Source organism: Xiphophorus maculatus, chromosome 7, assembly GCF_002775205.1.
Source record: "Xiphophorus maculatus strain JP 163 A chromosome 7, X_maculatus-5.0-male, whole genome shotgun sequence".
Lineage (NCBI taxonomy): Eukaryota > Metazoa > Chordata > Actinopteri > Cyprinodontiformes > Poeciliidae > Xiphophorus > Xiphophorus maculatus.
Genome location: NC_036449.1, coordinates 10,616,098 through 10,632,797, shown reverse-complemented (window position 1 = coordinate 10,632,797; position 16,700 = coordinate 10,616,098). Strand labels below are relative to the sequence as shown.

Here is a 16,700-nt window from a genome sequence, read left to right as displayed (position 1 = left end):
GCAGCATCATGTTGTGGGGGTGTTTGCTGAAGAAGAGACAACTTGGACTTCACGCATTAGATGGTATGACAAGGAAAGAACATTATGACGAAATATTGAAATAATGGGTAAAATATCAGCCAGGAAGTTGATATAAGTCTTCCAAATGCACAGTGACACTAATTAAACAACCAAATTAGTTACAAAATGGCTTAAGGACAACAAAGTCATCACAAAGTCCTAATCTCAGTCCTGTAGAGAATTTGTGGGAATATCTGAAAGTACGTATTTGAGCAAAGCAGCCTGCAAATCTGACTCAGTTACATCAGTTCTGACTGAAGGAATGAGTCAAAACTCCCAACAAAGTATTGTGAAACTTTGTCTTTATGCAAGACATTTGACTTAAGTTATTCAGCATGAACGGATTAATACCAAATGAGGAAACATATGTAAACTTCTGAAAGTGAAAGAAGTAATAAAGTAAAAGTAAAAAAAAAAAGATTCAATTTATTAGTCTGGCACTTAGTAAAAAGAAATAATATTATATATACAATTTCATATATTATTATATATCATAATCCCACATGGCCTAAAACAGGAACACTTTTGTGTGTCAGTGAGAAAGAGGAATATAAATGCAGTCATCTGTTTTCAGTTGTATCTAAATACATTAATTGTCTTTTTAACCTTTAAAAAACCATTTTATTCTTGCATGATTTTCTAGCATACCTGTAATCAAAACATTGTCAAATGTTTATTTCCAACTTTCATACAGAACTAATAGATTCAAAAAGAGCTACTTCACCTTCCGTACTGTCTCATAACCCCGAATAAAAAGACTTGTCTTTCGCAATATGCGTGTTTTTGAGACGACAGACAATGGAAATTCAGTATTTTGAAATAGGAAGTTCTATACTGAAAAATTTGTCACGAGTCTAAACTAGTCAACCAACAGTCACCTGACAAAGATTGTTTGACTTCAAACAGCTAGAGAAGGAAATTGAGAAATTAGAAAAGCAGACAATTGCTCATAAAAAAGGACAATCTTAAAATTTTTTGTTATGTGACGTTAATGAATAGGGCGTATGAATATTTTCTGCACTCTGTGTAATTAACATCAAGCACAGGAAAATTACGCAACTTTAAAAATGACAAGTTATGGTTTCAAAACAGCAACACTCAGCCTCCTGTGAAGATTTCCAAGAAGTAATATTTATATTTTCTTTACTGGTATTATACTCTTGCTGAGTTGCAACGCAAGTACACCGCAACATTTTAAATTTTCTCATTTTAATTTTTCTTCTAAACATATTTTGTTTATGGCTGGTTTTGTGGTTTCATTCTATCCCCATCTTTATACAAGAGTCCCAAATAGAATTTTTCATAATGACTAACCAAGGTCTGTTTAGATGATCATTTATTACCTTTATGTCTTGAATACACCTAAGAAAATTCAGTTTGGCGATAGCATGCCATCAGTCCTCTGATAACAGGAATTTTTATTTCGCTTTCGAGCAATCCAGTCCCCAACTTCCTCAAAGACTTCCTCTGGTTTCAAACCTCAGCTAAATCTTATGCATTTCCTTTTCCAGTCTCACATTAAATATAATTTTGCAGAACAAATTCACTGGCATGGTATGCATGCTTCTTTTCTCCCTATCCCAGGAAAACTACACTTCTACTATCTATAAGAGGTCTGATTCTGACCATTTAAATGCCTTTATTTGAGCATATTGTGCAACTTGAAACAGGGGCACTGCCAGGAATCTTGGGCCCCCTGACAAAAACTTAAATTGCCTCCCCCCCCCACGCAGCTGCTGTTACAATTTTTTGAGTCTATCTGACCTAAAAAAAAAACGTCACAATTTTAAAGGCTTGCAACCGCCTTGCTTTCTTTGGTCCAATACTGATAACGAGAAAGCAGATGAAATAGATTTTTCATAGATTATCTCTCATACCATACTGTCATAACATAATAACAGTTTTAACAAATATGTGAAAATATATGTATATGTTTTTATAAATATGTTGGCCAGGGGCCCTTAGAATTGTCATAACCTTTCCCCCCCATACGGCACCCCTGACTTGAAACCGCAGCTATTGCCACAGGAAACAAAGACAAGGGACATATTAATTTTTTGACTATATAACTAGTCATTCTTAGATTAAGAAACATAAAATGTGTTCAATTATTTTGCAATAACCAATTATGAACAGGAAAAAAAATCACTGTATGCAAATAAATTATATATATCGTAGATAATAGGTATATATAATAATAATATTTTTTGCTGTTAACTAAGATGAAAGCCCTCCCCTCATTGCCTGATTTTGCTTCTCCACTCAATAAGGACAGGATTTGTGTTCAGTGGCTGCATTTCCATCTCCAGGACCATAGGTGTCGCTCTTTCCATGTTTCATGTCCGTTGCCTGAGAGTAACAAATATCAGTTGGAACGTTTCTGGACATTTCTTGGATTATTCCGATAATCAAGAACCATAATGAGCCTTGAGAGGGTTTAAGAGTTTCACGTTGTGATACTTAAGGAGGGGAAAGGGTGAAGCAATGAGCGAGTGACAGACAAAATGTTAAGATCGAAAAATGCATACAGTATGCATTCAAAAAATAAAATAAAATAAAAATAATAATTAAAAAAAACATCTAAGAGCAACTTCTTTGATCTTGTTCTCTCCTTTCTCAAATTTATATTAAGGTATATTATCCATATACAGATTGAAAATTAATTTATTGAACTTATTTAGTTTAAAAAATGAAAGTTATAGTGGTGTAATTAATACATTTTCCCTCTAACGTTGATAAGTATGGCTTACAGATACAGAAAACCTAAAATTCGGTTTCTCAGAAAATTACAGTAATCCGTAAAAGCAATAAAAATAATTTCTTCCTTTTTTTTTTTTACTGTAGAAATCAACCTAAAATATGTCCCTGTTTTACACTGCATCCAATCACCATCATCTGCACTGACTTTGGATATGATGGAAACTTCACTCTAGGCCTCCTGTGACTTTCTGTTCCCCACTCCCTCCAGACTGTGGGATGTTCATAAATGCAACATTTATTTTCCGCTAAAAAGAGGACTTCGCAGCACCGAGCAGTAATGCCATCTTTTCCTCCTCAGTCAGATAAGATGACCCCTGATGACCAAGCTGCAGTGCATTCGATTTGATTTGTCCATAAACTCTTGAATGCCCTATTTGCTTCAGAATTTTTTTCTGGTTGTCATGTGGAAGGAGTTTCTCCTTGCACTTAACCTTCTGTTAACGTGTGGAAACAGCTCCCTGTGTGTGAACAGCCAGTTTATATGAGAAAATGACTTTTCTGAAGATAAGACTTTGACTTATCAGCTAGTACACACTTGAAATCCACCACTTTGATTTTTTACAACTGAATTACCGAAATAAATGAACTTTTTTTTGGTGATGTTCTATTTAAAATTTAAGGGGTGGGAAATGCCCCTCCATGTCTCTCTGAGCTAACGCCCCTGAAACCTGAGGATATCATTTGCGTTCATCCTCTCCTCTCCATCCTTGTCTGTCCGTATTTGTATTTGCGTGCGAGATGCGAGCAAGAAAACGGGAGTAGGAGCTGCAGAGACGCCCCTCACAGCAGCATCTCAACAGTTAAATGTTAATTTATCAGTCACCCCTGTGAGTACGCGCACACACGCACATGGTAAGCCCAGTCTTCATAAGCAGGCTGCCACCGCTGGCACCTCGTTGTTCCTTCCCACTGATCCTCCTGCTGCAGCGCAGAGCGGCTCGGAGAACATGGCACTGGCCGACACGGAGCGCGCCGCGTCCTGCTGCGGGGACTCGGGCTCCCCGTTTTCAGAGATCATCGAGCTGAACGTCGGCGGGCAGGTGTACGTGACCAGGCACAAAACTCTGATCGCCGTGCCGGACTCGCTCCTGTGGAACATGTTCAGCAAGAAGTCCCCCAAGGAGCTGGCGAGAGACAGCAAGGGACGCTTCTTCTTGGACAGGGACGGCTTCTTGTTCCGATACATCCTCGACTACCTGAGAGACCTGAACTTGGTCCTTCCGGACTACTTCCCGGAGAAGAGCCGCCTGCAGAGGGAGGCTGACTTTTTCTTGCTGCGGGACCTGGCTAAGCGCCTCCGCCCGCGGGTGAGTAAGGACAACTCGATCAGCGAGGAGATCAGCCAGAGCGACACGGAGGACGGCGCGCAGTGCTGCTCCTCCTCCGGGGAGCCGTTGCGCGCCCTGTCCGCCAGCGGGGCCATGCGCTCACCGTCTCTGGACTCCAGAAAGTCCGGGTACATCACCATAGGATACCGTGGCTCCTACACGATCGGTAGGGACATCCAGACCGACGCCAAGTTCCGGAGGGTGGCGCGCATCACCGTGTGCGGCAAGACCTCTCTGGCCAAAGAGGTGTTCGGAGAGACGCTGAACGAGAGCAGGGACCCGGACAGGCCCCCGGAGAGGTACACCTCCCGCTACTACCTGAAGTATAATTTTCTGGAGCAGGCGTTTGACAAGCTGACAGAGGCGGGCTTTCACATGGTGGCCTGCAGCTCTACGGGTACCTGCGCCTACACCAGCAACGATCCAAACGAGGACAAGATCTGGACAAGCTACACCGAATATGTCTTCTGTCGGGAATAAGCTCATTCGTGCCATTTCGATGTAAAAATGTACATAGCAAAACAAAATCTGGAAAGGACTGTCTTTTCAAAAGTTCTTGTTCTGAATTGTAGGGAGCGAGTGGCAGAGAGAAAACTGGTAACTCGACTCGGAAACAGATTCTAGAGACGGTTCTAACTGAATTTAACCGAGAAAATCAATTTGAATTTGTTAATTGAGCATCACATGAGCAGTTGCGCCTCCAAAGTATTTTTTGGAGGGGGGCGAGTGGTTCTCCTTAAAAATGTTCATTTTCCAGTGTCCAAACAACATGTGGATATTTAGTTTCTCACCTAAAGTCTGTGTGACATGATTTCAGACCTTAACTTAGAAATGACAAAGGCACTTCTGATACTTCAAAATGAAAAGCACAAGTTGTTACATTTAAACAGAAATGAACAAATCTCTCTCTTTTTTTTATTTGTCCCGTAAATCGGAGACCATGGTTTAGACCTGCCAGCAAAGCTTTTAAGAGGGTTTCCTAATAACTTTTTTAAAATCATCCCACTCAAAGTAAGAAGAAAATCCTCCAAACTCAACATAACACACCATAAAGAGCTAGAGCATTTCAAAGCAAGGGTATTAAGCAACAGGTATTAACTTATTTAGTGCAGAAATTCAACGTTAATTCATGTTAATCTTTCTCTGCTATTTTTCATAGAACATAACTGCATATTTATATTATTAGCCAGGTAAATATGTTACCATTTTGATTTTTTAAATATAAATAATACAGCAGTATTTAATATTTTTTCTTACATGTTGAATTGAATCTTCTCAAAAATGTAAAGATTACAAATGTTTATGTGTTCAATTAGATGAGATGCATCTGATGTGAAAATGTTGAATGAGTCAATGGATAATTAAGATTCGTCTTGGACTTGACGCAAGTAACTTGAGACCTTGATTTGACAACTTGACTTGGACTTAAATATTAACGAGATTAGACTTATGGCAAAAGATTTGAGACATTGATTTTTTTTTGTGGTATTAGTGGCCTTTGTTGACAGAAGATGGGAAAGAGGCCAGAGAGAAACAGGTAGCCATGCAGCCAATGACCAGGTATTGAACTCAGGACAGCTGTGACGTGGATTGTTGCGTGGGGAACTTCCTCTAATCATTAACCCTTGAGGCTTGACTTGGACTTGTCCCTCAAGATCAGACAGTACTTTGAAATTGCTCCTGAAAAACAACGACTCTTAACTTAGACTTAGTCCTTAGTAGCTTAAGACGTTATTTGGACTTGCCTCTCGTGAACTCAAGACTTAATTTGGACTTGGCCCTATAGGATTTTGTCTTAGTGCTCAGTAACCTGAGACTTGACTCAGACCTGCTCCTTAAAGACTTGATACTTGACAAGGAGTTGGAAGAAATGACATGTAACCATCCCTGCCATCTTTTGAAAACTTTCTGGAGGCGCCCCGGTGTTTGTGCTGCGTGGCATGGCACAAGCAACCGCCATCGTCTTCATCGCCATATAGTCCCAGCTGATTTAACTGATTGATATCAAGGAGCTGACAAGCGAAGATTAATATTCAGTGTCAATGTACATTCAGGGCTGACTTGTTTGCCCAAGTTTTGTAGTGTCTTCTAGCAGTTTCTACCACTGCAGTGACCGTAAATGTATACGTGGAATGTTGGCTATATTTGTTACAGTGTTCAGATCTAAATAAAGCCTTCTTCTCTTGTACTCCAAGCTCTTTGCCAATCATGTTCCTCTTATAATCTGCATTATCTGTTAACATTAGTGGCATTTTGCCACTCCATGCCCTCTGCATTTCAAACCCCTACTCCACAGGGAATCAAAGAGTCAGTCTCAAAAAGAGAGACATACCCTGAAAGGCACAGGGGAAATTTGTTTCACTTTTCGAAACCCTAAAGGCCTAACGTTGAACATTTTCTTCCCTTTCATGTTTGGCTTCTTGGATGTACTCTGTTTTCTTTTCAACCTCACGAGAAGAAAGCCTCCACATCTGAATGTCGTTGGCGTTTAAATATTGCAGGAGGATGTGCCGCTCCTGTTTTGTCACGCGAATTCAGCAGCGTGGCGTGTGGATGCAAATACTGCAGCTGCGCACACATGACGCCATTATCATTTCAAGTGTAAATAATGAAAGGGTCCAGCTGCACACAAATAGGAGGGTGCCGTCTGCCAGGGATTGTGGCTGAATGGAGAGTCAGTGACTGGCCAGAGTACAGCCAGCTCTCGCTTGAAACGGACTCAGAAAATGGATTGTTACACCTTCACAATGTGGCTGGGATTAGAAAACAAACAACAGGCCCTCTTTGGGGCTCGGCAGAGATGATCTTTTGGCTAAATCATTTAAAAAGACCTTAGGTCTTCTTCAGCCACCATGTAGAAATTGTGTGAATTCAGTAATATTTACCTTAAATAATTATCACATTTTTAATCTCTGCTCTGTATTTTCATTCTAAATTTATGTTTTGCACATTTGATAAAAACAATGTGGCCGGCATCTCAACAGTCACAACGGGTTTCTCTACTAAAATGTATTTAGTGAGATTCAGCAGCTCAGTACTGGCTTAGCCTTATTTTAGGTCAAATTCATTCTATCCTTAGGTAATTTCATAATTCAAAATTTGTAAAAGAAGAGCTGGTACAACTTCTTTTAGAGCTGGTACAGCTCTAAAAGATGAGTGACTGTACAGTGCTCTGTAGTCCGAAAGCCTCCCACTGACACATGCCTTGTGTCATTGTGGCAAAATCATCCAAATGACTTTCCAGAGAAGACATTTGCCATGTCCTTGTTGGTGCCTGCAAATTTCAATCTAGCTTGAAAGAGTTGAGTTTGGAGCAGAGTCTTCTTTGCTGATTGGCACACACTCACACCATGGCAATGTGAAACTGGTTTCATTAGACAGTGACACTGGTGGTTTAGTAATTTTCCATTCATGGTAAGATGAGAATTTTGTGGGTCCTAAACTCTTCCTGAAGAATTTTTTTTCCACTTAAGTCTGATATGTTGGGTCTGGTGCTTTGAAACTGGGTGTTCCAACAGAAGAGCTTGAGTTGCAATTTGCTGAGAAACATTTAATGAAATATTACTGGGGATTCATTGATATATTTGAGTCTGCATAGAAATTGCGATCCTGTGGACTTAGAGGAAAATCTAAAATAATAAACTTGTTCACCCAGTTCTTATTTTTGCATTTCTCTGAAACCATTTATTTACAAATGGTCCACCCTGAAAAACAAGTCAAAACCACTCTCGGAGAGCTAATAGACACATAGTTAGAGTAGAGATGTTGGTTTACAAGAAGCACATTATAAGTTATATTCTCACAACCTTTTCCCATACAAAATCTAGGTATTACATTGAGAAATGCTCATGCTTCAAAAATAAATAACTAGTTTTAATTCTTTTTTTTTTTTTGCATCAGAGATGCACAAGACAATGGACAACATTGCCATTTATTAGAACTGGCTTCTTTTACATGACATTTATTCCTTGGAAACACCCTGGATTAGTCACCAGCCCATCATCAATTTCTGGGTGCAAACAACTGACTCATGCCCATGTTTACTCATGAAATATTAGCAGCACCTCAGCCGCTGTGACACTGGCTCTTCTGAGACTGCGGACTGGGACCCAATTGAACATGTGCAGGGAACTATCATTCACAACTGAACAAATTGTTCAAGCTGTTGCAGCACATGCAAATTCAGTCCCACAGCACTTGCTTAGTATTTCAGCCATAGAGCATGTTTTCCATAGCTCCTTAGATTCATGCATGTTGGCTGTAATTTTATTGAAAGGAGAATAAATCTCAAGCAACAATCATAACTGAACATTACTCACTGATTATGAAACGGGAAGCAAAAGGAAGAAACAAGTAAAGTCTGTGTGATTGTGTGATGAAATCTTTATGTCTGCATAGCATCTTTGGACTCACTCGCAGTAGGTGTGACCTCTCTCGACAAATGTTACCAAATCCACAGACTCGGTGACATAATTGGGCTGATAGAACTGAGAGTTGTTCAAAGAGATTGTTAGAAAAGGTCAAGTGCATTTCTCAAAGCTTTATATAAATCATACACTAAAGATTTGCTATAATAATCAGGATCCTGTGTTAGTAGCTAACTAAGGTAAGTCCAAAACCCAGAATCTCCCAAACACAAAGGGAAGGACTTATGGTGGCTAGCATGAATACATTATGTGAGGTCACCCTGAATAAGAACTACTTCTAATTTTGCTTATAATGGTTAAGATTACATATTTTTTAGATTCATAATCCACCACCTAAACATTCTGTACTAAATTCACCGTCACAATATTAGCTAGTTCTTGTTCATTCGTCAGTTCTGTCAATAAAATAAAATTGGAGAATTTAGTGAAGCATAGTATATCTGCGATGTCACTGTGTGGCAACTGCAGAGCATTTTAAACTTGATCAGTTTATTTAGGTCTTTTTTACTTTTTTCTGCTCATATAAATTTTTATTTATCTAAATTCTCAAGAAACGACTTTAACAAGAGACACCAAAATGGCTTTATTTAAAAATACCCCCCGTTGCCGTACTGCAGTGATAAATCACCCAGGAAGTAAATGTTGAATTGAGACACAGACACAGCATTTATTTCTAAACTATATTAAGAAGCGTGACTTGGAAACTAAAACATACCTTCCTTCCTTCCTTCCTTCCTTCCTTCCTTCCTTCCTTCCTTCCTTCCTTCCTTCCTTCCTTCCTTCCTTCCTTCCTTCCTTCCTTCCTTCCTTCCTCCCTCCCGTCCGTCCGTCCATCCATCCATCCATCATGTGCTTGTTGCAGATTCTCATACAAATTTAAATCTTGCTCTTGGGTTATGTTTTGGGTAAACCTCTCTTCCAGCCTTCAGTATTTCACAGTTTTTCCTGACCAGCTTTAATGTCCCTGCTGAAGACATGACATACCCCAGCATGATGTTGCCTCCGCTAAGTTTTAAGGTGCGGATAGTGTGTTTTTAGGGTGATGTACAGTCCTGGTGAACCAGCACACAGCAAAATCCCAGATCCCAGATCCTATATGGCTATATGGCTTATGGACCAGTGTAAAGTAAACAGGAATTCAAATGGCTTTATTTCAACAGTGGAAATCTCCCTGTCATTTTTCCATAAAGGTGAGATGTGTAGAGTGACGACTACACATGTCTGATTAATGTTCTCCTTACCCTGCATGGCAATTTAGGTGGACGGTCATGTCTCGGCAGGTTGGCAGTTGCTCTGCAATCTTTCCATTTTCCAACGACAAACTGAACTGTCATCTGAGAGATTTTCAAAGCTTTGGAAAATGTTTTATGACCTTAAGCTGCTTTAAAGTCTGCGGCTAAATTGTTTTTGGCACGCTCTTTGATCTTTGGATGCTGCTTTTTCCAATTAGGCCACTAAATGCCCTGAAGTTGTATAATATTATTTATATATTATTTTTAAGAAATTGAAACCATATCTATTTAACATTCATCTTGAAGGTTGTACACTACTGCCCCATCAAATTGTCTACTTATCGTAGTGTTTTTTTTAAAATAACAAAGCTAATCATGTGTTTTAGGTTGAAAAGTAAGAGGCTTAAAATGTAGAGCAGCATCTAAAATTCAGCCTAGTGTGTATGGATGCTTACGAGTTGCATCCAAATAAATAGAAGTTTAAAAAGTTGCACATGAGCATTGTGTAGGGACCGCAAAACATTGTATAAAGAAGCAAAAAACATGACGTCTTGCAGAGTATGAAACAATTGAATTCACTTAGTGCACATTTTTTTAACACTAGGAAAAGCACATGTTGCATTAAAATCCATCTCGTGTGCATCCCAGCCCTGCTGGACGATTGCCAATGCCACAATTTGTGATCACCAGGCTCCACATCAATGTAACGCGTCCTGATATTACCTGAGCCGAGATGCTACCCACGCGCTCGGCCATTAAACCTGCCACCTTTCATGGCTGCTGAGTCCTTTTGAAAATTACAATCATCAAAAAGAAAATGTCCTTCCTGCAGCAATGCATTTCTGTAAAAGCCTCCCCATATACAGCACTGCTCGTCTCACATCAAAGCCCCACAGTCGAGTCTCCTCTGCATTCGGAGGGTTATTGCCAATCAGCGGCGTGTTATTTGCTCAGTGGCGTGCTCATTTTTTTCATTCATGTGAGGCAGCACCTGGCAGCAGCAGACTCCCCTTTTATGCTTCTCATATTTGATTGCTGCCCTAAAGACCAATTACTGGACTTCAGCACCAATCAGGGTACATTAAGTTGCTCTTTCAGGAGCGCTGCAACTTTATTATGAGATCTCAATGAGTCCTGAATTAATCAGTGATGTTAGTGATGTTTTTTTTTTTTTTAAATGGTGGTCTTAAGATGTATTTTTCTTTTTAAAGAAAATGTGTAATGTTCATAAAGTTTTAAGGCTTATAATGTCAAAAGTGTTTGTGATTCACATTTTAAAAAATTCTGAATTTAAGCTAAATTCCGCCAGAATACGTGTTTGTGAGCTAGTTGAGCTTTCTTTTGGACAACTGATGACTTTTGTCCCAAAGGGACAGAATGGCAGGGCGGGGACGTATAAATAAGGTAAGACTTGTATTTCTGAGTCACTGTGGACAGAAAGTGTTTAGAGAGAAGCATAAAACACCTTGAGGCGACTTTATAGGAGTAAGTACACTGACAGCTTGGCGAGCGGAAACGGAATAAGACATGCTTATTGTTCTGTTGTGAAAGGAACAATAAGTCAAGTCCTGTTCTTTTCTGGTCTTTAAATTGTCCAGTTTGTCCTTTAAAGTGATTTAAAAGTAAACGTCAGCACTGCTTTGGTTGAAGAATTGATAGTGGTTTGTGCCTAAACTCAGGCATTTTGTTTCTTTTACAGCGTTTCCTGATCCATTAAGGGCCACATCAGAAATGTCCCCGATGACATTTAAACGAAAAACAAAGGGAAATGGTCACAAACATAAAATGAATACATACAGTGGGCATCAAAAAGTATTTGACTTTTTTTTCCACGGGACAGTACAGTTAGCACAGTGTTTGGTTATCTTCATATTGCATTAGTTTTATAGATAAAAAAAACAATCAACTAACTGTTCAGCAATTGTCAACAATATTTAAATAAATTTTTAAGATCATATGCTGGTGAGTATTCTCAAAAGCAAACAGCTTAATTTCTTATCTGAATGGTAATCTAAGGTAATCTAGAGAAGCCTAGTGTGAGTAAGGGGTAGAATAAAATAAATGGTTTATTTCTTATAATCCTTTTTGGCTTTCTGAGCTTATATAAGTCATTCTAATCCCTCAAAACCAGAGCAAATGCTCAGACTGCTTCACTTGATATAAAAAACTCATCTTTTTGTTCCTGATGGAGAAACACAATCTTACATTGAACGTTACATTGCCCAAGTATTTTTTTTTAATGAAATGGATCAAATAGAAACAAAAAAAAAGGAAAATATTTGGGTCACTTATGGATTTAAAATGATCCTTTAAGTGCTGACTGCCAATATTTCAGCTAACAGAGGCAACCAGTGTTACTCTGATCTTTTCAAAGAGCTTGAATGAACTTCATTTTCACAGAAAGAAGTAGTATTATTATTTCAATCAAAGCAAATATTTACTCCGTTTTGTTTGAGTTTCCCCACTTTTGTGGAACAGATTTCTAGAGATACGTTTCCACACAAAGATGCAAATCGATTGGCTGTGGTAAAAAAAAAAACAGTACAAGGATAAATATGTTTCTGACTGAAATGTAGATATGATTCTGGTTCTTTTCCATTTGCTGTACTCGGTGCCCTGCCTGCAGTGGATATACCTTTGTAAATTACAGGTTACATGTTGCATTAAATGTGGAAAAAGTTTGGAAATGAAGTTTCGTCATTTTAACAGGGGTGTTAAACAACAACAGAGCTGTAGATCCGTCATTCATAGCTCAACCTGAGTCTAATAAATAATTCAGTCTTCATTTATTAATGTCACACTGGCATTCTCCATACGGCTCCTACTGTAAACACACAAGAATATAAAATACTTTCAAGACTTCAGGGTTAAACAAACAAGCAAAGACAAGTTCCTTCTCCCTTTCTCATTACCTAGAAGTAATCTTTGTTAATATTTTAAATAATCAAGAGAAGCTTTTGTTAGCTGGCCCAATCTAAAGCCAAAAAATGGGAAAGAACCTGAAGGATCCGAAAATCAAGGGTTCAATTTAGAACAACCCTTCAAGAAGTCGATACAAGCTCAGAGACGACTGGGGTGTAAAGATAAAATAGTAAAAAAAAAAAAAAGTCTTTGTGTGTCATATCTGATTCAAAGCAATGACTGGTGGGGGAGAAAAAATGTTCTGTACACAGCGATTCACAGGTGATTTCATCCTCCATGCTTTGAGCTGTGCCATATTACTCATCTGTACACTGGCAGTCTGACAATCCTCTATCTAGGAGTTTAACAAACACCACAGCGAGAGACGGATTCCTCTACAGATATTACGTAAGACATGCTAAGTCAATATCAATCGCCATTGGCAGCATACGGGTGAATTAGAGTACTTTTAAGTTTTTTTTTTTTTTCTACTGTTAACATTCACATCAGACTAAATGGGTTTTGATTTCAGCACAATGCAATTAAAGCATGGACGGTGCTTTACGTTGATGCTGGTGCATGAGCTCTGACAGATTTCTTGTTCAGAACAAGGATAGTGGAGGAAATAAAAAGTGAGGAAAGGGATGCAGAAATAGAGGATGGTAAAACTCTAACATCTGTTTTCCTCCACTGACAGATGTCTGCTTCCTCTGCTGAAGTTTCCAGCCTGATTAGACAACTAGGTCGAATGTATTTTCAGATATATTTTAGTTTTCAAACAAGTTCAACGAGAAGCTTCTGTATTTATCTATTTTTTTTACATATACTCTACCAAGGAAGCTGATGGGAACATTCAAGTTTGTCGTGTTTCCAACGTTTAATAAAAGCGTTGCTGTTCTTACGCAGAGAGGCAGAGATTTTTTTTTTCCTTCTATTTGGCAGAACGTGTGCATGTTGCTCGGCCGAAGCTACATCCTTCAGGCGAAGCTTAGACTGTCGGTGCTGGCAAGCATCTGTGGAGTTATTTTGATATTAAGAAGGATAATTTCTATTTTCTTTTGATGTCAAGAGCGGCTGTCCTAATCCTCCAACGAAATGTGCTCATGTGTTTCCACCCTTCATGCGTTTGTAACAACCTTCTGTATCTTCTCTGTGTGTTTGATATTTTTCAAATTCATGGAGCAAACAACACGGCATGTTGAATGACATATGCCTGGATGACTCGGAGCGTTTTTTAAATAATATATTTTTGTTGTTGTTGTTTTGAATGGAAAGGTTATTGATATATTTCAGTGCAAGTGATGTTATTTCTTACGTTTATTCACTTTTCTTTTGGTTTTGTAATCAGTTCAAAGGTCACATATGACCTTCTATTGCAAGGGAAAGTGGGTCAGGATGATAAAGTAAAATATTTTGATTAATTTTAATGTATTTATTGTTGAAAGCAGATGTTTACAAACACTGTATAAAAAAGACAATAAATGGAGTCACACTGGAAGATGCATTTCAAGGCAACAACTCATATTTTCCATCATCTACTTGTCCTTCCTTGACAAGTCAAGAAAGGATGGAGAAGAAACAAAGCAAAAATGGATGGATGACGGATGGAATCCAAATGAGATGTTTCCTCAATGAAATTGACACATCTTCGCAATAAAACAAGAAAAAAGGAAATAAAAACAAGTGTAAATAGAAAAGGAAACTTCAAAGCATTAAAACTTTGGTTTTGTTGCAGTTCTATTATACTTTCTTTGGCCAGCGTTCCTCCCTGTTTGAACAGTTCTGAAGTGCTAAGCTAATGCTAACATGTTTAATATCTCCCTTTCGGTGACTTGTTGATATTTCTGCTCATCACATATGCAGAACATCACATGTTTGCAATAAAAGTTATAACTTAACAAGCAGAGTTCAAATTAAAGGACAAGGTAAGTGTTGTTTCATAAATCTAAAGTGGACAGGATCTTTTTGTCCCATAAACTCCACGTGCCTCAACGTAGCTCATTTTGTTGCAAATCCAAAAACGTGGATTGTGAAGTGCACATTTTCTCACCGTTCATGTAAAGTCTGAAAAATTACACTGATCCTTGCTTAATTGCTGAGGCTTGTTAAAACAAACAAAAAAATATGAACAGAAAATACAGTTATTTTTACACTGGGATTCTTTTTAATGTTGAAGCAAAACTCTGCGGCTGTGCAGGATTTCTGCCGAGAGACACTCCGGTCTAAAATCCCTGGCGAGGGAAATTGCTGCAGGACATCAATACAGCGATGAGAGAAAGTTGACGACAACTCCCACTGCCCATTCAAGTTGGAAACGTTGCATCTTTGCGGTGTTCCAGCAGCAGTGTTGTTAAACACAAAGCACAGTGAGGCCCCGAGCTGTCATTGCTCAAAAGGTTTTGTTTTCATGAAGACTGCAATAAAGAAACATTGCACAAACGTCCCAGGCAAAGCTTTTTGTTTTTGTTGCTCCTTTACAGCTGCACAAGAAATTGTGTAGGCATTAAAGTAACATTAAGCAGGTACAAATATTAAATTGAGTAAACCATAATCATACTGCATCTCCAAACTTATGATTTTTATTTACTTTTTTGGTGCTTAACTTCTCTGCATTTCACATTTCTTTGCTATAGCTTTAATTAGAAGGTGCTAAAAGTCACAACATCAGACTTTTAGAGTGTTGGTGGCTGAGCAGATGTAACAATGCTTGGTATTCTCTCACAGCCACAGACTTGAGTTACACTGCACAGATTAATCATCAGGCATCCTACTTGGCCATCAATGCAACTACATAAGCAGGTAATTCTCCTGTTAACATGCGCCAATTTGTTAGGAATGCGTCTTACCCTCCAGATAAATGTCTGTAGCTTCGTTTCGTTAATCTTTGCGAAATGTTCCATAGTAAAAGTTGATGTAAGAATACTGCAAGGATTAAAATCTTTTTCCAAATGGCAGTAAAATTAAAACTATTGAGTGCAATAAGACAGAATCTCCTTCATCATTTTAGCTGGATTGATTTCAAGCGGCAGATTAGATGAGGTGCTTTTTGAGATGAAAGATTTAACAGCTCGAAGAAGAGCCTTGCCAGTTTTGATATCGCTCTTTATTTCAAAAGGCTGCTCTGCTGACAGAAATGCTCAAATATTTTTTTTTACTTATGAATGTGATTAATAACTCAGCCCTCGTCTTCTCACGTTTTCTGCTCAGCATCAGATTTACGAACACAAGCCTGAGATTGGTGGCGAAGCGCTGGCCGAGCTGTAAACATTTGTTGTACACTGATGCATCACGTTGGGTTGATGACGACAGAGCAACAGGTGGTCTGAAAAGTTTCTCTGAGCACATTCCTCTACCTTACCGTGAAACACAGAACTCTCTGAGACAGATGACCTTTAAGTGACATAACAGCAGAGAAGGATGTTTCTCCAAGTGTAAAGGTCACCTGATGCATGGCTGGCTAAAAATACTAACAAGGGTGGAAGAACAGGAGTCAAATGATGAGCCGACTTGACGTCTTTTGAACACATACCACAGTGTAAAAAAAAAGTACTACAGGTTTCTTCTGTTTTTGCCGCTTAGTCACATTTCAGTGTTTTCTGTTGTCAGACATTTTGATGTCAGATGAGTAAATACAAAATGCAGCTTTCAAATAAGGATTTTAGTTATTGCAGAAAAAAGCCATTCATTCATTTGTGAAAAAGTATTCACTCTCTAGACCCGATACGGTGACCCCTTGGTATTTGTGATAGATAAGGACCACAATGGCCAACAAATAGATGAAATTCTGCAATTTTTTTAGATTCATCTAAAACATCCATAACTGTCTATTTTAACAATTCAAACATCAAACAGACAGTATCTTAATGTACATCAATGCGCACAGTGGAGCCCATCTTGGCACAACCACAGAAGTTAACATCAACTTCATTCCTCCCTTATTTCCACTCTTGGGGGTGCAGCCAATCACCACCAAGGATTGGCTTGTATAGCAG

The 16,700-nt window shown here is 38.7% G+C and overlaps 1 protein-coding gene across 1 annotated transcript; it reads left to right on the top strand.

The window, feature by feature from the left end:
• The first annotated feature begins 3,365 nt into the window (after positions 1–3,365).
• kctd12 (potassium channel tetramerization domain containing 12) lies at positions 3,366–6,336 on the top strand. Its single transcript, XM_023336496.1, has one exon. The coding sequence runs from the start codon at positions 3,768–3,770 to the stop codon at positions 4,626–4,628; it is 861 nt and encodes a 286-aa protein (XP_023192264.1). The 5' UTR covers positions 3,366–3,767; the 3' UTR covers positions 4,629–6,336.
• Positions 6,337–16,700: the final 10,364 nt, after the last annotated feature.